Source organism: Stylophora pistillata, chromosome 2 (genome assembly GCF_964205215.1).
Source record: "Stylophora pistillata chromosome 2, jaStyPist1.2, whole genome shotgun sequence".
Taxonomy (NCBI): Eukaryota; Metazoa; Cnidaria; class Anthozoa; order Scleractinia; family Pocilloporidae; genus Stylophora; species Stylophora pistillata.
The window spans coordinates 1,375,881-1,403,242 of NC_142520.1; the positions used below are offsets into that span (position 1 = coordinate 1,375,881).

General features: G+C 39.0%; 1 protein-coding gene across 1 annotated transcript in view; it reads right to left on the reverse strand.

The window, feature by feature from the left end:
* Positions 1 to 1,190: 1,190 nt before the first annotated feature.
* The window catches only part of LOC111343416 (uncharacterized), a 31,066-nt gene continuing 4,894 nt past the window's right edge, over positions 1,191 to 27,362 (reverse strand). Inside the window, 22 exon segments of the mRNA XM_022950588.2 lie at positions 1,191 to 3,422; positions 3,646 to 3,785; positions 5,200 to 5,417; positions 10,066 to 10,276; positions 11,014 to 11,178; positions 11,848 to 11,916; positions 12,425 to 12,706; positions 13,154 to 13,447; positions 13,903 to 14,082; positions 14,192 to 14,363; positions 14,537 to 14,608; positions 15,015 to 15,105; positions 15,248 to 15,378; positions 15,780 to 15,797; positions 15,800 to 15,841; positions 15,843 to 15,916; positions 16,512 to 16,780; positions 17,003 to 17,135; positions 17,663 to 17,788; positions 18,908 to 19,001; positions 20,577 to 20,804; positions 22,683 to 24,722. Coding sequence (XP_022806323.2) covers positions 3,099 to 3,422; positions 3,646 to 3,785; positions 5,200 to 5,417; positions 10,066 to 10,276; positions 11,014 to 11,178; positions 11,848 to 11,916; positions 12,425 to 12,706; positions 13,154 to 13,447; positions 13,903 to 14,082; positions 14,192 to 14,363; positions 14,537 to 14,608; positions 15,015 to 15,105; positions 15,248 to 15,378; positions 15,780 to 15,797; positions 15,800 to 15,841; positions 15,843 to 15,916; positions 16,512 to 16,780; positions 17,003 to 17,135; positions 17,663 to 17,788; positions 18,908 to 19,001; positions 20,577 to 20,804; positions 22,683 to 24,722 — 5,373 coding nt within the window. The 3' untranslated portion in view covers positions 1,191 to 3,098.

A 27,362-nucleotide genomic window follows, 5' to 3' on the forward strand; every position in this document is an offset into this window, starting at 1 on the left:
TCGTCACGCAACGCTCCTCCCCACAAACGGCTGCTCACATTCAAACAACATTCCTTTCCCTTTGTTGTCTCTGCACCAATGAGATCACTTGACATCGTTTTTTGTGACCAATCAGAGCACAATGGATTATAATCAATACCGTTTTCCTGCGTTTTCAAATTCTGCATTTGATCGTAGTTTTTTGACGGAGGAAACGCCACAGAAGGTTTTGCAAAGTGATCGTTGCTTTATCTGTTCCACTTCCGTTGAGAAAAACGAAAAAATGTTTTCAAAAAGATTCTTTTTAAATTTTCGGCGATTATTAGTTCCTGTCTGAATGTGAAAGTGAGCTGTTATTCAGCGACCAGCGAGTTGTCAGTTTGTAAAACTTGCTACCGACGATTCATCAAGTTAAAAAAAGCCTCAGATCATCTTGAAGGGCTCAAAGATGAATTGAAGGAAATAAAGGATCGCGAACTTCCCAGAACGAAGCGCTTATTGAACGTTAAGAACGACGGTAGAGAAGTCCAGGCTTCGTGCTGTGGGAAATCCTCAAAATGTTTACAATTCGATCCGATCAACACCACTTGTACTTCTAATGCTACAACCAATTCTAGTATTTCTACGGCGACCAGCCAACAGGTACGTTATACTCCGGCAAGATTTAATCTCCTATTGGTTCTATTGGTGTGTCTCCTATTCGAAGTCATCCCTACAGACTTGTGCTAGAAACTTTCCCTCGTCAACTGACAGTAAGATAAGATAGACTGCTTTGAGAAGACAAGTCGAGGCCTGTGATTGGTTAGCATGTATTGGCGCGGACACTTTCCAGAATGTGGTAAGTAAATGCTGATTGGTGGAAGTCCTGAATGGAATGCATTTCGAATGTGAGCAGCCTTTTCTGGGGTAGTTATTCGCCTGGCGTGACGACTCCGGAAATGGCTGCAAAGCAGTCTACCTGCGAGCTGTCTGCCCTCATTTCTCGTCAGACCCATATTAGACCTCCCGCCAGCGAGCAGGGAGAGGTTGGCTCGACTTTCGCAGACTTCGCGTGAAGCCGCCATACTCTCGTACAGCAACACCAACTAAGGCGCGCTCGCAGACGCGACTGCACTATATTCAACGAGCAAAGTTTTACAAAACTATCAGCCAAGCTTCTGTTTCTCAGAGCAATGCCTTAAAATAACCCGAAAAAAAATACGGAGACATCATAATTCAGTATTTGCAATTTATTTAGCTACTTCAATATGTTTGATTTAAGCTTTAAAAAGCGCATAAATACGATTTCCGTCGAAAAGAACTTCATTCCCCAAGTTTCAAAGAATACGAATAAATACATAATAGATTAGAACAGTTGTACAATTCTATATAATATTTTTTCTTGTCTTTAAATAAATCTTTCCTTATAAATAAAATGTCTACAAGTGATACGGAATAGTCTCTTTTACAGTTGTGGGCTTGGTGGCCAAGCCTTTGAACAGGAGTGAGGCTAAGGGTGACCCTGTTGTGATAGAGACCTGTATCTAGTTAGCATGATAACAAGTAATTTGCATTTGAAAAGCAGCAACATCTCTATCATAACAAGGTCACCCTAAGCCTCACTCCTGTTCAAAGGTTTGGCCACCAAGCCCACAACTGTGAAAAGGACTATTGAGAATCATTCTCGTCCATATTTCCACTACCAGACTTTGGTAAAGTGAAACGTGAAATTAAATGAGATGCTTGTTCAATACATAACTATATCGGTCAAAACAACCCAACGCTACTTAAATAAAAATCTATATTTTACTTACATTAATCTTTTCTTCAGTTATCTTCTCTTACGAAATGTCCTATTTACTTTTTACTACTAATGATTTGTCACGCAATACCCTTACGTCACGCCGTTTCGATTCAGTGAACATTAGGCTGTCACGCTACGTTCAAACCCTGAGGTGATTCAGTTGTCGCGTGACGGTTGAGCCCTGCAAGGGCTTGGTCGTCAAGAACTCCGCGCACACTGAACTGTTTTATCACGCTGCGTTTCTTATCAAGGAATAGTTGAGTGACGCGCCACGCAAGCGCTGCTGACAATAAACTAAGACATTTACCAATAAAGAAAAAAAAAAACCATTTAAAACCCTAAATTCATATACCTAACATATTTCTGCATTCCCCATGATTAGCACAATCATAAATATCTATTTTGTAAACAGCACTGAGCTAAGGAATCAAATCTTTAATTTTCAGAAGATTGAAAAATTGATTCTCCATACAATGGCTACACATTATCCAGGAAACAGGTGATGGGAATTAACATGCTCAACAGTTGAAGGGCGTTATCTTTCAGGCAACATTCCATTCTCATCCACTTTTATCAAGGAAACATACACTAAGCAGCTTGTACAGAGAATTGCTAACCAGATCAGGGAAGTTAAAAGATTTAAACAGAGCTTTAAATAACACAGTGAGCTTTAAGGCCCACAGCTTGGTCAAAATAGTTAAGCTACGAGATCAACGGGCACTTCATGGCACATTAAATGTTGCAGTAACCATAAATAGCCACGTCAAAGTAAACGACTTCTGCTTAATAGTTCAAAAATATTTGCTTCGGATCTTTTTTTTTTTTCAATCAAGAGGTAAATTCAAAGAACCATTTTAAAACGGCTTGTTCAATGATAAACGATATTTTTTATCCAAAGATATTTTTCCTTTAAACCCTAGTTCGTGGTTCTTAGAAGCACGTTGTTCAATTTTCCTTTTTTGGTTTGTTCTTGATTAAGAGAGGAATTAAGCACAAGTTCACCAATCAACTTTGTTACTTACATAATAACTAGTCACATGATCGTTGTCAGTTTCACCCTGAGATGAGTCGACTGAAGGCTTGGGGCGACGTCAGCTTGTCACGTCTCTTGTACAACTCAGTTTTAAAATTGTTCGTAATGTAACTACAAATGTAACTGATTTTCAGTCTATTTCGCACATAGAGCGTTTTCGTGGTAAAAAGCATTTAACACATCGTCTATTTCTTCATGAACCACGACCTTTTCAAAACCGAACGCCACTTTTACCTCAAACAAAATTCCCAGAATTCCACCGTAGCCACTCTTAGCCGAATCCACGTCCTACAAGCGTGCGACTCAAACATAGTCTCCCTCTTCGTCCATATTGTGCACGTGACCTGGTGGCGGGATGATAGTGGGCATCGGTGACGTCATGCGCATAGGACTGGGTACACCTGGATTCATTGAATCCCTTGGCGACGGGCCTGGGGACTTTTTTGGCGACCCACTACCGAGTGGGGAGGAAGGCGATGGAAGGGGTGGGTCACACATTGATGACGTAGAAAACAGTTTATACCAACTAATGACAAGGTTACTAAGGTCTAACTCGTCGAGTAAAATTTGTACAACACCCATGAATACTTTTCTATCCATGCGCCCGTAATCTCCCCAAACAATAACCTGCAACAGAGAAGTAAATATGGGTCAAGAATATCTTTGAAAAAAATAAGACTATCCACGTGCACAGGTCATCATAAGTTTAAGAATTTTCAATAACTAGATTATTGGACCTTTAAAATGCATCGGCGAGGTCTGACACGTAACGCGCTGCCTACTCAATTGCCAGTTAGCCATCAAAACGAAGGAATCCTACCTTGAAACACCGAAAAAACATTTCACTTACCTGCAGTGTCTTTCCGGTGAATTCTACCTTAAACTCGAGTTGTTGTTGATATAAAGGTTCTAAAGTTCTTCTTGCGGTTCTGGTTTTCTTTTTAATTAGGCAGCGTTTACCGTCCATGACGTACACTTTGACATAAGGCGCTGGAATCAGAGGAGAAAAAACAGTCGATCATTGCTTACAAATTTAAGCTAGCCTATATTCAGGCCCCACCTTTCTCCGCCCGCGCGAAGACTTATGACAAGTCCGGGAGGTTCGCCAGGGGTCTGGCACCAACTCATAACCAGTGCTACGCCGTTGCAGACCTCTCGTCGGCTCTCGTTGTTCAAGCCCTGGTATTTTCTCGCGGATGAAGAAACGCCCGTGTCGAAGCGCTTATAATGAGCGCTGCTCGCGACTACATTAAGTTAATCAGTACTAGATGAAGCAGTCTGATAATAAGCGGCGCTTCAGTTTTGTGTGATTATTTCATAGCAGAGGGAAAGAAGAAAAACGCATCTGCTGTCGATAGATTAACTAAATCTTGTTTGGGTTCTATAAGTCGACACCAGAAAAAAATTAAAGCCTTTAGACTGCATCTACCGTCCATACCTCGGCCGTGTTTGTTTGTTTGTTTGTTTGGTAGGTTTCTTTTTGTTTTTTTTTTTTTTAATTTTTCTACTGCGCTGTGTTCTCAGACTACAGATTAACCTATAGGAATCGGCATCCGATAAATAAAAATCCAACACGATTGACCTCCCGGTTAGCTCAATGGATAGACCGCTGGACTGTTGTGCGGGAGGTCGAGGGTTCGAGCCCCGGCCGGACCAACACTCAAGGTCTTAAAATAATTGAGAAGAATATGCTACCTTTCTATAACATCAAGAAATGGTTGGATATTCTAGTCTTCTCGGATAGGGACGAATAAATGGAGGTCCCGTCTCCTACATGGTTAGGGGTAGGAGACGTTAATTTCCCACGCACGAGACTACTGTGTGATGGATGTCCTCCCCTGGGGTGGGATGGGCGGGTTAGGATTGATTTTAAAGCGCTGTTGATCTGTCATTGTAAATAGCGCTGTATAAGTGATAAATTGTTGTTGTTGTTGTTATTTATATGGCTGCGCGTAGCCACCAAATGGTTTTAAAATCCAAGCCCGCTATCATTATTATTTTTCTACCTTTGGAGGATATAGATGAATATTCCGGCGCAAATTATGTAATGGTAGAGAAATACAAATTGTGAACGAAATTTTAACGCTTGCGAGAGAATTTTCGGGAATTCTTGCACCCTTTCGCCAGAAAAGTGAAGCCTGTAGAGTAATTTCACCCAACACGCGACGGAATTCATCCGAGTTCTTCTTCGCATCCAAACAATGACTTGATAATTGCTGGTGTATGATAACACCTCCGTTGAAAGCTACAATGATTGAACACAACGAAACTTCACGAACAAACAAGCAAAGCTTTTTCCGTTCACACCAGAATTCCCATGTTCCCCCCGCCCCTCCTCCATTTTACAGGCGTGGTTACAAACAAAGTTAATGTTTATATTCTAGTCAGCAACAAAAGCGCTTACCTGGTAGAATTTTCGAGCCAGGTTTCGGTAGCAATCCCTTGGCTCTGATGACCTCAACTTCTAACACCCCTCGCCTGTTGTAAAGCGCCAGTTGGATGTCTCCCATGGAGGGCGACGCGAGGACTTGGCGCCCAACAATCTGCGCTGGACCCAAGCCATCGATAAAATCATTCAGGTGACCCTCGTTGCCAAGTTTTATTCCGGGCGGAACCCAAGGACTGGGAAGAGAAAATAGAATACCAACGCTCAATTAAAAAAAAAAAATTAAAGTAAAATTGATGCCGACTTTAAGGTGTTTTTTCTTCAAACTCGCTACCCATATTGGAATCTCCATTTGGAGGTAGAGAAATTCGGCACGGAAATTCTCCTCACTTGTCTGCTTGATATTGTACTGATTTTATAAGGAGAAATTCTTTTTTGATCATGCTTGGGAGTGATCTGGGTAAGAGTGATCTTGGTACGAATGCTTCGTAGAGGAAGTAGAGCTGCTATGGAGATCTCATATGTTAAACATGATCACAACTAAATGAATAATAATTGGGAATTTTTTTGAGATAATTTCCAAGGAAACAAAAACGTGTGAAAGCTACGTTCCATCAAAACAACGAAACTACTTTTAGCCACCACACTGATCGCGATAACTTCCGTCAATAAGAGTTTGGATTAAATAATCAATTTCATTTCAGGGAAAATCTCCCAACTGATTACTACAAGTTTTATTATTTAGATATTCCTGAAAATTTAGTTCCTCATCAAGGAAACATTGATAGAAAGCGCGGTTAAAAAATAGCTAAGGGTTTATCATTACTAAGGTCGATAGGTTTCTGACCAATCAGAGCGCGCGTCAAATCTCATTTATTTAAAAAAAAAAAACAAAAAACTTCCTTCTCAATTTCAGAAGTTTGACAGGGAATCAAAATTGTTGGGAGAACTTCAAAAATGATCTCCATCATGTTAGAACCATGCTAAAACCGTCAATTAAGTGGAGGAAAAACACACATTTCCGTTGATAAAAATCATTTTTATGACAATTACGAGACAGACTTAAACAATTTGAAACTGTGTTGGACATTTCACTTTGCATAAAAATATTATTTCCCGACGTTGTTCGGCTGTTGTATAAACAAAAACGCATTATAATTAAAACTGAATTTTCATCTTTAAGTCCCCTGCCGCCTTGGCAAACATTTGTCTTAACTGCGAACAAAATCGTCTCTCAACATATAAGGGGGCGTCTTCGAAGTAGTTTCCGAAAGCATCTTGTATTAGAATCCTTCTAAATTTAAACCGATTCTGATCGCGGAGAGGTTGTAGTGCAAGATCGTATTTGTAACTTGAGATTAATCAGCGTTGTGTGTGTAATTAAAGGACAGTGTTATGAGTTAAGTGGACAAGGCATTTTGTATCTGTTTCTGTGTTGCTGTGATACGAGGACCGATTTGTCTTCCTCTTCACCTCTCAAACGAACTGAATGATCCTTCAATTTCCTGTACCGCAGTTCATAAAATTTCAAATAAGAAGCTTTTTAAACCTGTTCGTCCGAAGACTTCTAAGTACTTTTTTTCTTTTGACGTGACACAGTTACAGCAAAGGATTTGGACCACAAAAAACAGCGATAAACTCGTGAATTCATTAGCAAATCGACATGTTTTAGCAGAGCAAGTGTTCTGCTTTCTGAAAAATTGCATTTCAACTATAAGAGGTCTATCGCGTTTGTTTGAAATTCGTTTTCAATGATAGAACTCTTTTTCGTTCTGTTCAGGCTTAAAAACCATTGCTCAACATTTCTAAACTACTCCGGCTGGTTTTTTTTTTTTTTAAAAAAACCATGAAAACGGTGATAAATTTAAAGAAATGTCTCACTATTCGCAAAGGATAGACCGATACCTTTTGTACACTCGGCGGTAAAACCTTTAAAACACTGCTATGAAACCAAGCCTTGAAGAAACAAAAATTCGATAAGATGGACAATATTTTAATAAGAATGGGGTATATGGAAGATATATTAATTTCTATTAACTAAATAAGCGCCGCACATAACAAACTTCCGCTGCAGTTAGACTCACAGGACCGAAAACCATTGTATAAAAAAGGTATCAAGAGCTTTTGGCGTTCGCCGGTTAATAGGTGTGGTCTGCACAAAACTCTTACTCCTTAAAATTGGTCAGTCTTGATAAAATTTCGTTTAAGCAATGCTTCTATGTTCCCATACAATTCTGAAATTTTACGTCGTCGCGGGAAAAGAGCGAAAATTTAGGATTGCCAATGACACTCAATGAATCAGACACGCTTGTTCTCGAGAGCAACTCCTTACCGTTGCGATTGCAACCGTAAGGTGTTTAAATACAAGAAATTTATACAAAGAACATCATCTTGCAAATGTTAGAGCACATTTTTGACTAGAATTAATACTATAGAGAGCAACCTCACCTATCTCTATTTGCTCTAACAGCCTGACCAACCACCTCAAAAAATTTTGTCATTTCAGCCTCGAAATTCTCGCACAATTACGACTTACCGCTGTGAACTTTCAAACTCAAGTGCATCACGCCAATGTTACTTATAAGCATGTTAGAATCAACGCGCACTTAGGCCCACAGATAACGTCATGTTGCACTAGTGAATTGTCACTCTAGTCGTGAACAAGCCGCTTAGTTGATTGAAAGGTGATGGCTAATAAATATATCATTAACACGATAATGTATGCATAATTTACGTATGCGATCTCAAAGAGCATTAATTATTCATATTCCAGGAATGCCTTAAGCGGAGATAAATTGAAACTAGGATTGAAAAAGGAAATGTATGCATTGGAGTATCAGAAAGTGATGACCTTGGCTGTGGAAAATAATGTGTCTTAACTGCTAGGCGCCAAATAGCATAAACAAAAAGAACATAATTTAGCGAAAAGTATAAACACCCAATTACTACCGACTAAGTATTACACTAGACCCTACTTGAAAACTCTCTGGCCGCCCTATCAACACAATTTATCTGCGTACATTTTTTAAAATCTTGGAGTTATTTTCGCTGGGAATTCGTTAACTTTAACATGTATTTGATTTGATTACTTAAATATTGACAGGAAAACACAGAAAAGCATTTGCAAGTAAATAAACAGACTGACCCACTCTATCTTTGATTGCCAGAGCAATAATGAAAAAGAAAAAACCGAACAGTTAAAGCAAATTAGCGAAAATTCAGATGGTATCACGGTGCAACTCTGAGCAGAAATGCACTCGTTCGACTTCGCAAGGTAATTGACTTTTTAAAAGAATTGAGTAATATCCTCAAAAATCACACATAAAATTCGAGAGGATAAAATAAATTCCGTGAAGTACCTCACAGGTGCCCACAAATGGGTTGCAACTGTTTGAAAAACTCGCTCGATTGAAGACATGAGCTCGACTCGAGTCGCTTCTTCCAGCAGAATTCTGAATGGTTTCAAAAGTAATGTTTAGCAGGCGTCTGAGAAGGACAGTCAGGTCTATTGATCGGTTCTGAAATAAAACAGCTGGCAATCGTGCCAAACAAAACACCACTACGGTAACAATTAATTTGAATATTTCATTTTTGAAAGAAGTAACTATAGACACCACAATGTCCAACTGGTATTTGAAACTCATTTTTACAATCAATCACCTTATTCTGTCCGCCAAGGAGCGCTAAAGTTCCTTGAGGTCTGCAAAAATTACTCTTAAAGTTCTTTTGCAAAAGCTCGTTAAAAGTGATTTTTTTTTCCTTTTAACTGGAGGCGTCGCAACATCGAAGGGCTGGCTACGTTTGAAAGGCGTTTAATGCTTGCACAACGAACCCGCTGACAAATGAATCTTAAAACTACTGTTGGGTTTTCAGACTGGATGTATTCATCTCACACAATCCTGGTCAATGTTTGGAAATTCATACGAAATTTAACTGAAAAAGTAACCTTACTCCAGAATTAAATCTCTGAATAGGGAAATATTCATTAAAAATTCCCTAATCATTACTGTTTTCAAATTCAACACTTCCAAGACTTTTTAATCAAAACTACGAAACTGTTTTCACATCCACAGCTTTCGCTTGCTTGTGAATCCAATCAACCATATTAAAAAACACTTTCTAGAAATGAAATCAAACATGGAACATAACAGATGTGTCGTGCCTTTGATCCAACTTAACTAGACAAAATAAAAGTCTGCAACCCGACAAAAATTCAAAGAAAAATGTTTCGACAAAAACCACACCTCAAAGGGGCTTCCAGGAATTTCAGCAGTGCTAGATCGAAGAGGTTTACTCATTTTCAAAGCTTATAATATAATAGCTATTTCGTGTGCTGTAATTATGGGCATTTCTTATCGCAGTTAAGAAAAAGTTGTCAACTTGGTTTTTGTAATTACCGGCGTTTTTCATGGTATCCTTTAAGACAAAAAAACAAATGATGACCAATTGGTGGCACACAGTTGAAAATGCAGGCTTCTTTTTACACCGAGTCAATTCAGTTCACTTCAGGTGTTAAGTGGAAATCATGCTCTCACAATTTCTCATTTCTTATTCATGACTACCGCAGAGGACTGACGAGCTTAAAATTGAATGAAAGAGAAATTAGATCAGCTGACAAAGCGAGCGATAAACAAGACGGAAAAAATCACACTAGCAAAAAAATTGATTTCCCTCTTTTAGGAAAAAAAATTATTACACAGAAGTTTAAGTCTGACCTCATCTTTGGGGAATCAGTAAGAACTATAAAAAAGAGGTATGAAATATTTAACGCGTGCGTAGGAGAGAGAGAAAAACTGTCTCTCCTAAGTTAAAAAAAGTGTAACTACGCAAAAATTACGAAAATGGCACACCCCGAGCCTGCAGACCTAAGTCAGTGGCACTTACCTACTCTCAACACTAGTAACCGAGCCTGGTATACTATTCAAGCTTCCGCTCCTGTCACTCGCGATAGATGACGACCGACTGCTCCTCCCACTTCCGCCAAAGCTCTCGCTACGTCCCGTCCCGCGGGATGGCTTGATGTAACTGCCTGTAGGGAAGACATGAAGATTATTAAGACTGCCGGAACGAGCTTCTTCACGAGCCAGCAGTTTGCCTGTGGAGGAGAGAGGTGGGGAAAAAATTGTAAGTATGCTTACATTACAAAATGGTAGAAGGAAGCAGAGAAACAGCATTCAGACGCCAAAAGTGAGGAAAGAAGAGACAAAGTAAAGAAGTTTGAACTCACCTCATTTTCACCGAGAACGGTTAGTGTTAGCATTTGAAGCAAAAAGAAGATTCAATGTTTCTGAACTGACCAAGTGATTAAACGTTACAAGTAAAAATATACACATAAGCAGAAATATAGAGACAAGCCAAGAGAAAAAGTGTCTTTACTCTTACAACTGGGCACAGCATATTAACACTCACAAGTTTTCCTTGCAAAATTTTTCCTTGACAGCTTAGGTGGAAAATATGACAATTTTTCCTTTCCCATTTCCTTACATCCAAACTAACAAGTCAGTTTTTCGACAACAAGGTTTGTCCAGAATAAACTTTAGAAAGGACGAAACATACTGGTGAATATAGGCTTGCGAAGGAAACTTTTCAAAGAAATCCTGTTGGGGTCATAGTAATTATTCATGTGTGAGTTATTTCCAACAGGCGTCGTTTACACTTTTTTGTGCTAAAGAACATGGTTAACATTTTTCTCGATAAATGCATCTGATCAGGAAAACTTGACAACGAAAATGTGGCTTAAGTTTCTTATTCAATGTGTCTGTGCGTCGTACTGAAGCAACAAGGACAACATGGTAAAAGTATCGAGAATTTATCATTCCATAAGCAACTGACCGTTTGGGAGCCCGCGATCTTTATCGTGTAAGCTTGAGCTGCTCTGACTTCTCCCGTGACCGAGAGGGACTGGACTCGGGATCGGGAATGGACTTCTTGGCCTCTCGCTTTCTGAGTCAAGGTTTGGCAAGTTGCTTAAACTGTTACGGCGCCGCCTTCCATCCTCTGTCGACAAAAACAAATGAAAATATGTAGAAAGCAAGCTTCCTCGTCTCTAACGCGCGTGTTTTTAGGAAGCGCATAAGAAGAAGGAAACGCTCGTGGAGAGCTCGCTCTTTCTTCTCTTCCGCAGGACGCGTTTGTCCTCGCGCTTTTTTAGAAGGTGCGTATGTGGAAAGGGCAACGTGCGTGGAGAAAAGATTCATTTCTTCTTTCGACTGCCTGCTTTTTTCCCTTTTTTCATTCAGAAACTCAGATTTTCATCGATGTGTGGTATTATAACGATTTTCATCATGCGAAATGAAGACAAAGTTGGATCTTGAGAGTAGACGCTTACCAGATGAAGAAGACCAATGGAAAAAAAAAAATGAAATGATTCGGATTAAAATCATGATTGAAACTCAGTTGTAACGCAGGTGATAGCGAGGTCTGTTTGGAAAATGTGTATTGAATGAGTTTTTATCAAGTAACGAGATTTGATTCAGTTATATCGAGGAGATTCCTCCGGTAAACATTGACTTAATCTTATATTTCGTTCAAACTTAGTTGATCAAAATAAAGCGAAAAGTTGAATGAGGAGCCTAAATAACCATGTTTATGTTGTGTGTTAAACTGCTTTAGGATGTTAATGGTTTAGAACCGTTGCATGTTAGAGTGATTGATGAGTGAACTCACGGGGTCGTCTGTGACTTTCATACGGTACTCCATGGTCATGCGGTGGCATGTCAGGTGAATACATGCGGTCTACAACAGTAATATAGCAGGGTTAAATTTAACAACAAACGATCTTTGATGCCCTAGGTGTGCACTGAAAGGCAAAGGTTACCACAGCAAATTCATGAATATCTCTCTCTCTCTCTCTCTGTTAACCCCTTTTTCTAGCCATAACTGTTTTTAAAAAAGAACTGATCGATATATTCTCAGATTAATAAATAGCTTTATCTACAAGCGTTCTTCTTTTAAAGTATCCCCGTTAAACGTTTACGTGAAACTCAGACACAACTTAAATCTTATTTTTTTTTTGGTTTTTACGGTTTTATTTTGTATTTTTAATGGTTTCGTAATGTTGTTGTTGTTGTTAAGTGAAGTAGAATGGTTCACGATTCAAGCAAAAGCTGTTTACAGTCACATTAGTATTCAATTAATTAGCCTGCTACAGAATCTTTAAAGAATCACTCATTCGCTTCAGTAAACTTAATAATATCCCTTTATGGTTGCTTGCAAATTTAACTATTATATCAACGAGTGTTACCTTGAGGAGTGTGTAGCCCCTGATGATGTGGGGGCATCCCCAGAGAATGCTTATGACCTGGTAAGGACGACGGACTCCCCGTTCTGGCCATGGGCCTCGGAGACTGGCGCCCAGGTCGCGGGGACATGCCCGGGTCATACATGCCCTCGTTTTGTGCAAACACGGAGTCTGGGGCCTGACCATATCCCATCCGGCCTTTGGCGCCGCCAACGACTAATTTAGCTCTTGCAGGGTCCACATCTTTTAATTTCTGTTTAACAGCTCGGGCCCGCTCTTCTTCGTCTGTGGTTAAAACGGCTTTATCTTAGAAATTACAGTTGCTTTAGTTTATTAGCTGCCATCGTTTCGAAAATGTTGCTCTTAGAGTTCAGTTATATATTTCCTGTCTTCATCAGGGAAACGTTATAAGTAATTTTGAACAAACTTGTTGAGGAGCTGTCACAAAATACTCATTTTAACTGTTCCTTAGAGTTAACATCAATTTCTTTTTCTTTTATCGGCCACCACCGAAACTTTCTCTTGAAAAATTAAACGTGAACATTCCCTTTCAAAACTACTCTCACCAAGACGATATGTTGTTCAGACCTTGTTCAATTAATTTTCACAAAAATTATCTTTACAAAGTTTACATATTTATCTTAAAGGTAACAGTGCAGTATAGTGCGGCGTAGATAGTTGTGCTGTGGAAAAGTGAGCGAAGCATGCTTTGGTGTTTTTCAGTCAGCTTACCCATAGGTTCGCGTCCTGAAGGCAATTGAGGCAACATGCGGGACTTTTTAGCCCCGGGGCCTCCGCTAGGGGACATTCTACCAGGGGAATACGTTCCGGGGGAGGTATAACCATGCATACTCGGGGACATGCGATCGTCGTGAAAGCGACCAGGTCCATGTTGGTGAGGCATTGGTCTAGTCTGTTGCGCCGGCACTCTGTTGGGGTCAGCAGCATAATGGGGGTAGCTAGAGACTGGCTGAGGAGACTGGGACGGATGGTTTGGAGACGTATGGTATGGCTTGGCAGTGTACGCTTCAAGTGAAGTTTATACGAAGATTAAAACATGCAGGAAAAAGTTAAGAAACAAACTTCGACCGAGGATCTTCAGTGTTCGTTCTTTTGAATGGGCACACTGCTCTAGTTGATGAACAATTGGACAGTGTACAATTTTTAAAATACTGGTTAGGTTGTTTTACTTAATCCTGGTACAAAGAGAGAGTTTACTATTAACTTCTGAAAAACGATCAGTTACGTTAATGGCTTTAATTAAATGATTTAAAAAATTACTTTTTTCCAGCTAAACGCACCAGGGAAACTGTTTTTAATCTCTTACTCTCTAAGTTTACTTTTCACAGAAATCTGAACCTATCTTAAGAAATTTAAACGAATGTTCGCGTTTTGAGAAATCGAGTTACGATTAAAAGTGTGTAGTGCTGTGTTGATTATGCGTCATTATGCGCAATTATGGGCATAAATTTCCGTCCTACCTTGTACCATCTGTTGTTGGCTGAACGGAGGTCTGGGACTGTCTCGATGATGATCAATCAACTGTTGCTTCAGCAGGTCATTCTCGGGTGGGTTGAATGGAGGCTGGGAGCTAGTTACCGGTCCGTTTGGAGTATACCTCGACTCTTCCTCGTAATCACTGCCATAACCGGTCGGACCAGCTGAGAGAGAGAAAAAACAATGATTAGTGCCGCTGCACATGGAAAAAACTCGAAAGGGAACTTTCCAATTATCTGCGCAGTTGTTTGGCCTGTAGTAACTATACCATACCTTGATCGGATCCTGGTTCACCAGCTCCCCTCGCACCTTTAAATCTGAATGAGTTGTGAGGGGACTGATTAGGAGTGGGCGGCACCAGAGGGTCATTGTCGTCTTCGTGGTTTTTGAGTGGGTACCAGTACCCATTACCGTCAAGGTTTGCCTCTGTCATGCTCAAAACAACCTGGTCGAGATTGACAGACATGAACACTAGGTAATTTGTGACAAAGTTTAGAACACCTTGTTGGAAATAACAAGAGCGACATGTTTCATTAAACGAGGTGAATAAATTGTACAGATTTGAAACATATTCGACTGGTAAGAGAGCTATTCAAAATCATAAAACAGATCCCATACCTCCCCGATAAACTCGCTTGAACCAACTTTATCATAATCCCATACGGTCACTTCGAGAGCACGGCCACTGAACTGCAAAAGAAAAAAATTTCCGTTGGAAAAAAAAAAACCTTAAGAATATTTCAGAGAACTTCCAACACCCTAAAAGATATTTGAGGCCTTGAGAAACTGAATCAGTAAGCCCTAAAAGCCCTTAGAGCGACCAACAGTGAATTTCTTTGTACAATATCAGGTCTGAATCACAAATTGAGCTCTTGAGTAGATAGGAAATAATCGCCAACTGAAAAAGCTCTAGATTGATAATTAGATTCTCCTTGTCAATACCATACGAAATGCATAGAGAACAGTGTGCAGAACGTGTAAACTGATGTCAAAGGTGGAGAGGGTTTAAGAATCTCAACATAGACAGTTCTCTCAAAAGAGAACTGCAAAAAATGTTGAATTTTTGCCACAGGACAACAAATGATGGGGAATTTACCTTCTGCGGCCTGCATGGATAAACAAAAGTCTGATTCCATTTGGGATTGAAAGACTTCATCGCTGTCTTTGTTCGTCTTTTACTCTGCATGCTAAAAGACAAAGTGTGTTGGAAAAAAATGTTGCTGAAGTAATCGGCTAGAAAAAATAATATCTCCACCGTCAGTAGCCAGCGAACAAGCCTTCATTATTAGCGCTTCGACATTTCTTGCAAGACAAAATATGACAACATACCTCTTATCCGGTAGAAAGTATATCCTAACATAAGGGTTAGGTGGAGTGGTGGTCTCCTTAGGAGCCAGGCCATCAGCTCCTACCACTGTTACATTCAAGTTTGCAGCATCCTCGTCATAAAACAGTTTCAACTAAAGATAAAAGAGTGCAATGTTATATTAACATATTTTGTTTAAAAAAAAACCGTCGAGAAAGATGAAGACTTGAGTAGGACTACATACGCTTTCTCGTCGGAAAGTCATTAGTTATTCGTATTTTCTCAATTTTTTTTTCTTTTACAGATCTCTAGGAACGTTTTAATTTTCTTTCGCATATTTTGCCATTTTTTAACTTTAAGACGAAAATTTTGCGCGGGAAATTGGCGCGCGGCCGGCCAAAATTGAGCTTTTTGCGCATGCCCAGCATTTGACTGCTGTTATACTAGAAGAGTTTTCCTGGCTCACATAAAAAAAAAAAAAACAAAAAAAACAAAAAAAACAAAATGAGCATGCGCTATTCGCGACTACTCTTACAACTAAGGATTCACACGTACCTGTATACGACCTGTAACTCTGGATCCTTTTCCTTGTCCTTGTCCTTGTCCTTGGGCTTGTCCTGCACCAGTCTGTTTGACAGACTTGTTCGGTTTTTCATCCGGTAAAGGACCGCCTCCGAAGAAGAAATCGTCATCTGTAGAAAAAGAGACACAAATAGAAGAAATTTTCTCCAGAAATTGACGAAGGAAATAAATTGGAACAGTTATGTTAGTATGTTCAGACAGTTTCAGACTTTGGACAGTGATTCTTCAATCGTGAAAAAGTGCAAATCTGCACATGCACGATTATGTAGCCGCGTTATTTTGGCGGGAAAAAAGCTGTAGCGGGATCTCGTTGATCTGTAACCAGTTTTATTTCTGCAAAAAGGCAATGGCAAAATTAAGTTCTCATACCGCTTGAGGTTTTTTTCGTTTAAACAACAAGAAAGGGCTTCATTGTTTTTTAATAAAAACAAATACCTGAACAGTTTACTTTTAAAGACATAAAGATGAGGAATAGAATCTAAACATCTTTTTTTAATTTTAAGAAAAACTTCCTTTCAAATCTGGAGTCAGACATAGGATTCTTCTTTTAGTCTCACGGACTCGATTTTCAGGGAAGTAGGAAATGTTACCAGATTTGAGATTCGCCAAGAATTTGCCTAATAGGGTCACAAAATGACAGAATCCAACAGGAAATGACAATGATAAACACAGACCAGGCGAGGATAGAATGACAATGCTTCCAACCTGTGGGTGGTTCGTAAGAAGAAGACTGACTTCTACCAGTTGACATAAGCCCATTCTCCCTCTGTGTTGGTACGACTGGGGTCTCTTCCCTTCTGCTGTCCTGTGGTTTTCTGTCCTGTTGAAGTGACACGGGAGCTGAAGAGGGGGACATCCGGTCTCTTTTCACAGGGGACTCTCTGGTAGGGACCTGCTTAGGAGATTCCCTCTTTTGTTCTTGCCCCCTTGGTGACTTATCGGGTGACTGGGAGGTCCTAGCTGGAAATTTACTCCTGCAGCAAAAAATATTAAGGAAAACTCCCCTGTATTAGTCTTCTCGAACTCTTCATCTTTTTTTTCTTCTACTTACCCTCTTTGAAAACCAGACATCTTTGTAAATTACATCTAAGATTTTCTGTTCTTTCAGAAGTAAATCCCCTCCTGATTATTTCCTTTACTCTCCTTACTGTCCTCGCAGACTATGCAATAACAAGGTAATGAGGATTTGTACTCACTTATCTCTACACACAATGAGGTGAAGTTCGTTGCTATCTTGATTGTCTTCCATGGATGAGTTGATAATTTCCACCACTTCCTCAAACGTACAGTCCACTAAAGACTGTTCATTCCAGTCCTGAATTTCATCACCTGGGGATACATCACTTTTAGTTAATAGCAAGGAAGCAAATGGACATAGACAGAAAGGCCATAGAAGGACTGACAAACAGACAGACTGCCGACAGACAGACAGATAGACGGCCACAGAGACTGATAGACTACCAGACAACTAGACACACTTCAGACAGACAGACAGACGGCTAGAAAGACAGGAAAATGGACTGACAAACTATCAGACACACGGACTACCAGACAAATGGACAGAGAAACAGATAAACAGACACACACTGCGAGGCAGACTACTGGGCATACAGACTACCAGACGGACAGATTAGCCAAAGGAAAGACGGGTAGACATACAGACATCAAAGACAGAGGGCAGGCAGACAGATAGACAGACAGACAGATAGACACAAGCAGACAAAAAAGGCTCGTGAGTTGTCAGCCGGTTGTACACATGAGCATCTTTTATAACATTTGTTCACTTTCCCCGTCTACTAAATTGCCGTCTTCCTCTCTTGCAGACATTAAAAGAACGCAAGAAATTACAACTGTACCTATTTGAAGCTTGGCTTGTCTCTCAGCTGGGCCTCCCTTTCTAATCTCAGTGATAAAAGCTCCCAGTTTCCCATCGTCTGTCATCTTTCCTCCAATCACCTTTAGACCATATGCACCATACGGATCTAATATAACGAGTGAATTTCACTTGATGTCAATATTTTTGTAGTATACGTCACTTAACGCTTTTAACCCTAATAATATACATGAAAAAATTTCTCAGATCTGATTAGTTAAGATGAATGCAGTTTTCAGTTAACTCAGTGCAGAAGAGAGTTAATTCAGTGCAAAGAAAGAAACAAACCAGACATTCTGATTGGTCAGAATGATTGGTCAATGTCAATGTCAAGGTCAATGTCACTTGCAGGGTTTGAATAAATTATTTTTGCACGTGATGCGCGCGCTTTTCTTCTGCGCAGTTATGAGAAGCTACCTCGTATTTTTTCATGTATATTATTAATAGAAAATCACATGATTTTCTCGTGCAATTTGGAATAATAAGCATTTGTAAATTTTTTCAAAGACCACAAATTGCACTCGGGCTCATGCAATTTTGTTAGTCTTTGAAAAAATTTACTCGTGCTTATTTATTCCAAATTGAACTCAAAATCATGTGATTACCTATACTAATATCAGTATGCATATTCTCCTTGCTGCTCTCTTCACATTTCATATGGTGCTACCAAGGAGAATTCGTTTAACAATCAAAAGATTCTTTAGTTGGTGATCATTTACTTTATTCTCCTGACCTTAATGTTTGACTCTGGGGTGACACTGTAGAGAGAAATTAGATGCTGGTCGCTCTTAGGAATAAAAAAGGTAAGGTAAAGTCTGTTTATGAGCCAAGTGGCCCATCAGGCCGGCGCTTAACTCCAGTTACTGTAGCATGAAGCGACTAGGAGTATTTCTACTCCCCCCTAGATAGGATGCTAGTCCATCGCAGGGTTACCCCCAGCATTAAATTTGCCGGTACCCATTTAAACACCTAGGTGAAAAGAAGCAGTGTGAGAGTTAAGTGTCTTGCCTAAGAACACACAATATCCCCGGCCGGGGCTAGAACCCAGACCACTTCCAATTCGATCTGGAACAGTGGACAAGAATAGCCACCCAGTGGATGTCCATTGTTAAATCATTTATTTATTTATTTATTTATTCATTTACTTGATCTGGAGTAGAATGCACCAACCATGAGGCCACCATGCCTATTTAGGGATAAAAGGTTGATATGAATAAATGAACATTACCAGTTGATGAGCCCTTGTATTTTGGGTCTATTGTGAGCAGCACTTCACCTAAACACTTGTTTTCTTCATCAGGAGCAGACCACTTAACAAAGGTCTAAAAATGAAAGAGAAAAGGATGTCAGATTCATTCCATGGCTAAAACAAGACTATAACCCTTCCCACACGGATAAATTAATCTCATAAAGCTGACTAAACTTGATAACCGACCGCGGTTCTGGAAATGAGCATGCTCTTACCTAAGCGGTTCCTTTTCAAGAGGATCAAAGATATACCATAAAATTGTGGAAATGAGACCTAGACACTAATTTCCATTACTTGGTTAGGTTAACTATACTGGCTCTTTCCTGCCAGGGCATATATCCAGGGTCCTGTAGCATGGGGTGAGAAGGAACATTACACTTCTATTGATAGGGGTGTTAGTTTATCAAAAATGAAAAAAAAGTCAGGTTAGCAATTGAGCCAAGTTGCTTAACTGGCTGGAGATTTTCCCAGTTCCATGGAAAGAAGTAGCTAGGAGTATTAATAATCCCACTGAGCAGGATGCTGGTCCACTCCACTTGTGGATAAGACAAATGCACTTATTTATCAAGCTCACTGCAGACTTGTCTGTACCCTGCACATCACAGCACTTTCTGCTTACATGCAATAAAAGATAAATTACAAGGCAACCAACTGGGTAAACTGCCATGCAAGCAGAAAACACACAATGTTTATAAAAAGTGTCAAAGATTTATAAGGCAATTTTTCCTACAACAATCACAAGAATTCAAAACTTTTTTGTAAAGGACTCACACTTGGCAAACTCAAAGAAAGCTTCCAAAACAAATTCTGGAGTGTTTCACATATTATTTCATCAAACCAATCCAACTCACTTAAGAAACCATGATGGAATTCCTTGCTGTGAAAGCCATGTTGTTCAATAGTTAGAACTGCAGAAAACTTGATAAAAGTACTTTAGGCTCAGTCAAGGACATGACATGTACAGAGCCTCGTGGTTTGGTTTTTTTGTTTTTAATATCTATTTATTTATTTATTTATTTATTTTTTGCCTGATGGACTACTATGTAATTTGACTTAACGCAAGCACAGGAACACGAAGGACTTTAGCCTCATCATGTTGCATAACCATTGTAAAATTGCTTGTAGACAAGCAACAAATGTCAGTCAGCAAAGTACACATGTTGTAAGGAAATAGAATGTATTGATTGTGATTTACTTTTCTGAGTTGATCAAATGGCAGATCCAGAAATGTCAGATTAAAGCTCAAGATTTGTTGACAAAATAAATTGTCTGATATTTAAGATATCAAAAGAAGATTTTATTGAAGTACACAAGTAACACATTCTCATGGTTAAGAAACAAAGAGATGACAGCCAGAGAGAGAGAGTGTCACTCCACCTTAAGCATTACAAAGTTCACTGCCTATAGTAGAGATACTAAACCCAGAGGTACTCAACACATACTAAGAGAACAAGCTTGGTCAGTTCAACCTATTTTTAAAAAAGTAACTCATTTGTAGGAATAAAAATGATGAAAACTTGTAAGATGTACATGTACTTGTAACTACACTACTTGTCAAGCTGATCAGCGACAAGCAAGATTTTATGAATTACTTCTTACATGAATTAAATTCTAAAAATTTCCAGAAATGGATAATTCAACATCAAACCTGTGAGGGGTCTGTGTTGGTCTTAACAGCAGGAATTATTTCAGATTTCTTGACAGAGCTGACAAGGTTACTGACAACAGCAGAAGGCGCCATAGGCATGGAAGGAGAAGAGGAGAAGGAAGAGGATGGAGGAGTAGATTTCTTAATAGAAAGAGCACTGACAAATCTGTCACCCAAAGACTCTCGATCCTGCATTGAAGGTGGCTCATCTTTAAAGAACAAGTTACTCTGTGGGGAACCGAACAAACAAAAGTAAGCTCAAAGCTTCAAAATCTTCTCAAAAACAGAAAAAAATCTGCATGCCATATCACCCACAAGAAAAATTACTGTACATTCAACAAACAATTATTTAAGATATCATTCCTACCAGAAACATTCTGAAAGAGGATGAAATTAAATCTAATAAACATTGAAATCAGAGCCATCCAACAGAAGTCTGCTGCACTGAAGGTCATAAATAATTTATACTTTCACATTTTTGAATGTTAATTTGAAGAATAACTTAATTACATGTATTGAGACATTTTTTTATCATAATCCAGCAAGCTGATCTCAAAAGAATGCCACAGAAAATAAAATATTTATCACAACAAAGTGATTTAATTTCCTCAAAATTTTCAAACAATTTAAGGGTCAACATTGAACAACACTTAGAAAGATCCTTTAGGTACATAAATGCTTTTCTTTAGCAAAATTTTATTTTCAAAATTACTTAATTCTTAACTGAGAGCTTCAACAGCTTTTCACAAACAAAATCTTGTCTCCTGAGTCAAATTTAAATGTAATTTCATGGGAGACAAACAAAAAATATTTTCAAAAAATCAGTTATCAACTCCAAATTTCATAAAAAAATAAAATATCTCTGGTTTTGGGAAAAATTATTTTTAATGGAATACAGATTAAGAAAAATGCTTTGGCCTAAATTGCTTCCTGAAACATAAATATTCATGTATATTTATCTGGAGAGTATGTACATTTGTGTACCAAGGAATAAAAACAATCTCCTACACCTACTGGAGACATGCAAGGGATTTTCTCCTCAAACTTAAATTAATTTGTCTATGATAAATGGAAAAAAATTTCATTACAAAAACAAAAATAAGCAGTTATAATAATTATAGAAATGGATACAAAACGAGGTTGGACAGGAAGCTATTCTTTAGAAATAAGTTCCTTCAATTCGTTGAAAACTTTTGCGATATGATAAGAAATTCTAACCTCACACCGAAAAAACTATGAAATAATAACTACAAGATTGTAGAGAATGACGTATGAAAGCTTTCTAAAAATCAAAGTAACACAAACATTTGTAGATAAACAGCAACCTTTTTCTCACAAATTTGATTTTAAGCCAGGGGCTCAGATCCATAATGTATACCTCTGTTAACATTAATTTTTTTAAATGTTTCATAACTTTCCTTCCAAAAAATTAACCATCATACCAAATTCTTGAGAAAAATTTGTTCAGAAAGATCACATTTGGGTATTCTCTACTACCTCTACAGTAAATTAATTCTTCTACCAACTGAAATGAAAGCAAAATATGACAGTACAGCTTGGCCTGAAGTTAAACATCAAATTTGTTGCAATGCAATGAAGAAAACCAATGTACTGCAAGTTTCAGCACAATAAATTATTGTCCATATGCCTATCAAAACTTTCATTTTGTGTCAACTCTGTGAAATCATTTCATATAAAGCAAACCTAAAGAGCTTATCCATTTCATTGCTACGTTCTACTGCTTATATGTTTAGTACTGTGCTGCAACAAGAATTTCCAGAGAAGTCGCCATTCTTTGCTCATTACTATAGTGCCAATTACAATGGCATGACTCATAATTTAAGAGTCACTTGAAAAGGGAAGTGATAGATTAAATAACGAGTGGACCACTGTATAGTTTCAGTGTTGAAGATAATACAAAGGACTAAGGCAAGTTCCAAAATCTGGTTTGAGTGTTCACTTATTGTAATGGCAAGATGGAGAGTTTTCTGTGTTCTGACAAAGGGAAAATGCTACAAAAATTATACTCATAATTAAGCTTTTTCAAAATCTGCTACAGTGGTAAATTTGTATTCATCAACTTTGACTCTGTGTAAGAATGCTTACCTTGTCTCTTGGCTCATCAAGTGAGATTCTCCTCTGAGGGCTCCTTCTGCCATCTGGCTCCTCATCAAATGATCTGACACCTTCTCGATATCCAGGTCTGTCTGTTGGTCTTGGTGACTGGCCCAGCATGCCATGCTGTTCAGAATCACCTGTGACAGGTCTTGACTCCATTCTCTCCTGTCTGTTGGAGAAGGAGGGTCCCATTCTTCCATTCATCATGGAGCTATCATGTGTATGGCCATTTCTGCTGTCAGACCTTTGCTGTGCACCTTGAGCATGCTGTTCCGGAAATCTCTGACTTCCAACATTCTGAGCCTCAGGACTAAATCCATTTCTAGAATCAGGCAAATGTTGCCTCCCTGACTGATCTACCATTGGACCTTTATCAACAGAACTAGCCCTTAGCTTTCCTTGGTCTACAGGACGACCTGGTTGTGAAGGTCCATACTGGCCCCTTGAGGAGTCCAAGGGAGAGCCCTGTGGTTGATTTCCGTAGGGTCCTTTTGGTTGCTGTTCTAGTCTTTGCTCCTGTGGAGATGGTCCCAATCGCCCCCTTGTTTGATCAGGCATGCCATCTACCTTTCCCCTTCCTTGCTCTGGATATGAACCTGGCTGGGGTACCCCTACATGGTTTCTGGGAGTACCTAGCCTTGGTGAACTCATTGGACCTCTCATTTGATCAGGTCCCATAAGAGGAGAGCCAGATGGGCCCTTAGGAGGTTGATCCAGTGGAGGTCCTTGCCTTGGAGACCCTGACTGCATTTGCATTTTTGCTGGATCAGGACCCAAATTTAGCCTTGGTGGGCCTAACTGACCTGGATGCTGAGGCTGGCCACTCTGTTGACCAGCTGGCATTCCATGACGGGACTGCCCACTGGCAGTCATCCTTGGCCCCATCTGAGTCATTCCTGGTGGTGCACCTGTTCTTGGACTCTGCTGGGGTCCCATGCGGTCACCAGGTCTTGGGCTAGCTAGCCCTGGGTGGGGGCCTCCAACATGATTTGGAGGAAAACTTCCTGGTTGTCTTGGCCTATTGTCCATTGACGGATGGCCAACAACAGGTGGTCCTCCTGGCCGTGGACCCAGATGGTTGCCAGGTTGGGGGCCGGGTGGAACCCCTCTTCCATGACCAGGTTTTCCATCAACTTGTCCTGGAAAGGGAGCAGCAGGTTGGCTTCCTGGTGGTACAGCTCTGCCATAACCACCTGCAGCTTGTTGTTGGGGTACTGGAAATCTTGGCTGTTGTTGAGGCCCTCTCATCCCAAAACCAGGTCTGGGTTGATTTGGAGCAATTGCTCCTCTGGGAACCTGCTGCTGAGAAGCTGGCAAAGTTCCTCGTGCTGCAGAAGAGTTTCCTGGATGTCCAACTGGAGTAAAGCTTGAATTCTGTTGCTGAGGTGGAAAGTTCGGGTGCATTCCTGGTTGAGAGCCTGGACCATGTATTCCCCTACCATGAGGTCCACCAGGAGGACCACCTGGTCTGACACCTGGTCCCTGGGGTTGCTGAGGTTGTCCTGATCTCATTCCTTGAGCTTGACCAGGTACTGCCAGTCCTCTTCCTGGTCCTTGATTCATGGGACCGGCCCTCTGCATGTTTGGCATTCCACTACCTGCACGGCCACGAGGAGTATGATCTAGCTCTTCGTGCCCCTTGAATTTTACAACTTTTCGTCTTACTTTATTTTCATCTGGTCTGTACAACTCATCGTCGCTCAAGTAAGCTGGGCTCCCAGGGGGTGTCTCATGAAGTGAATCAATCTCCTCGTCAGAAACTGATGGCCTACGAAACCGATTGCGTTCACTATCCTTCCCTTTTGCTCGTCTCCCACTCCCCCTTCCAGAGTCAGATCTGTGTAAGGAACCTTGTCGCCTCATAGCTCGTTTATCTTCTTCTGTTGGAATTGCTCTAAACTCACTTAATTTTAAGTCAGAGTCATTGCTTGGTTTATTTTCATTGGTAGTTATTGCAGGTCCAAACCAGTTACCAGTTTTAGTGAGCATTTCTTGCTTCTTCTGACACACAAGACACACCCATGACACCTGAAATCAAAGAGTATTTATGTCAGTCTCTTTTCAAAGAACATTCCTAATGGTACTATTCTCACAATTCTTTGAATACCAAAGGTTGCTTAAATGCAGCCCTATCTTGAAGGAACTCTCTCTTGGGCAGATTTCTTAACTAATGGGATAACTCTAATTACACCAGATACTTCCACGTGAGCCACTAAGCACAATAAAAAGGAGTGGTAGGACTGCAAGACACTTCTAACCCAATTAACTTTACCATAAACTGCTGATCTCCAGCACTACAATGCATGTTCCACTCAACTAATCAGCTTTCCATCTTACATCTGGAGGATGATAACCATTAACAAGTTTTCATACTAACTTGCAATAGCCACGTTTCATGAGCCAAATGGTACCAGAGGGACCCACAAAATACACCTCACAAGTCACCGTGTGTGTTAATATACTAAATAAGTTTAACTTACCTGCTCACTGTATAATTTTTCTAAATTTTAACTAAGCATTTAAACAGAAAATTTATTCAAGTTAACCCTACTATTTTACTTTTATCATTGAGTTTGATTTATCATTTACTGCAGAATGAAAAAAAAAAGACATCTTGCATAATGCAATTAAAACTGTTTAAACAAAATTTTTGGATTAAATAGTGGTTACTAACTGTAATTAATCAACTTGATTTATCATTAATTTTAAGCTAATTGTTTCAAATTATTTCACTTTTCATCTAGTAATTGATCTCACTGTGAGTGACTTTATCTTTCCTGGTAGCTGTTTATTTACTTTCTGTTATATTTCTAATAACCAGTGTTTTAATTTACACAGATCATTTATTCTTGGGTTAAAGGTCATTGTTTTATGAATAATTTATTACTATAAATAAATAATACAAATTATGCTTTTCTAAAGCTTCAGATTTAGTCAGTTAATGAGAAATGTTTTTAATTGATACCTTTATATTCATTTAGCTATTTACAAAATGTTACATTTTTAATTACATACTATTTTGCACAGATGACATTCTTTACAGCTTACTACAATTATCATCACCATCAGTGTTAACCATCAGAAGAGGAAGTTAAGGGGGAGACACTCTTAGCAACAAGTCCACATGACAACTGAAGTCTTGCTGCAAACTTCTAAAACAAGTAGCTGAACCCTGTTGTGAGAATAAGTCACAACAACAGAACACCTCATCTTACACAGAGAATTTTTATGGAAATCTTTGCAGTTGAAACAGAATTTTGTTGCTGGTATCAGTCAAGCACATTCAAAGCGACGTGACTCCCACAACTGATAGCAGAAAAACAAGATATTCAAGAAAAGTTTTCATGTTACATAAAAATGAATTGTTGCTGCAATTGAATTGTTACCACTGACATGTCACAGGGAATTGATGCCTTGTGTACCTTAGTCTTAGTTTGTAGTAAACAATCTTAATCTGTCACCTCACACATGTATATCATGCTGAGCACAACTGTTGTTCTTTCTCATGCTATTTTTAATGTTAAACTATAATAATTTAATTTTTTTTTTAAGACTGAAATATCAAGTGAAGCTCTTTAATATTAGGAACTTCTTTTTTTCCCACTAATTAAAAACCATCATAAGATGAAAAAAAGTCTGCAAATGTACTGGTAATTACAAAGTCAACAAATATTAGTAGTTTTGTGCCCAGTGTTTTTGAGGTATTGGAAATACTTCAGGATCAAGTTAAAACCCAAAAAAGGAGTTCATAACTCACTGTCCTCCTTTTCAGGCAATAGCAGTAAAATTTACTGCCTATTGTTGCTCTCGTTATTGCCTAAAATCCTTTGGAATTCTTAAAAATTTAACAGATAAAAGGATTGCTCTAGAGGAATGAAGATTTCCTTCATCTGTTGTACTTAAAATAAGGGAGAACACCATTCCATTGCTGGATACTGTCAAGACTATTACTACACATAGCTACACGTCTGTGGAAAATGAGAGGAAATCAGTGAAAATAAATCTCAGTTCTCAGTCAAAGACAATAAAACACTTGGGGTGTGATGATTGATGATTTCAAACTCAACATTAATATTAATGAGTTCAACAATTTTCTATACAATTACTTGATATCTCAAAACTAACCGATGAAACACTTGGAAAGTTTTAATTGTGACATCTTATTGAAACAGAAGGAACATTGAACTAGAAAAGTCCTAATTCAAAGACATCCCTTATGGTAGTAGTTAATAAAATTAATAGAGATTATGGATAACCTTGTAGATTGAAATATTATATAAATGATGCATAACTTTGGTCACAACCTCAGTGAGCATAATACAATAATTTAATTACTGCCGCATAAGGAATTCTCAAAGCAAAGATTGTCAAACTTAATTCCTGTTATTCTGTGCAATCATGAAACAAAATTTCATTAAATACAACTTTGTAGAGAAGAATAAAGATTTGTGAGTTAGTTCAATCCTGGGATTAGGCTTAAGCTGAGTACAAAAAACTGCTGCAACTAGTAAAACACAAGCCAAAGCTCAGTAGAAGTAGACAAAAATAAATGCAGAAATATTACTAAGAACTTTCAAATTATGAACCAGGTATATTATCCTGCACATTTTCCTTTTTTTTAACGTAATTATCATACCCATTTCTGCAATCTTTTACTCCAGGTCTAGA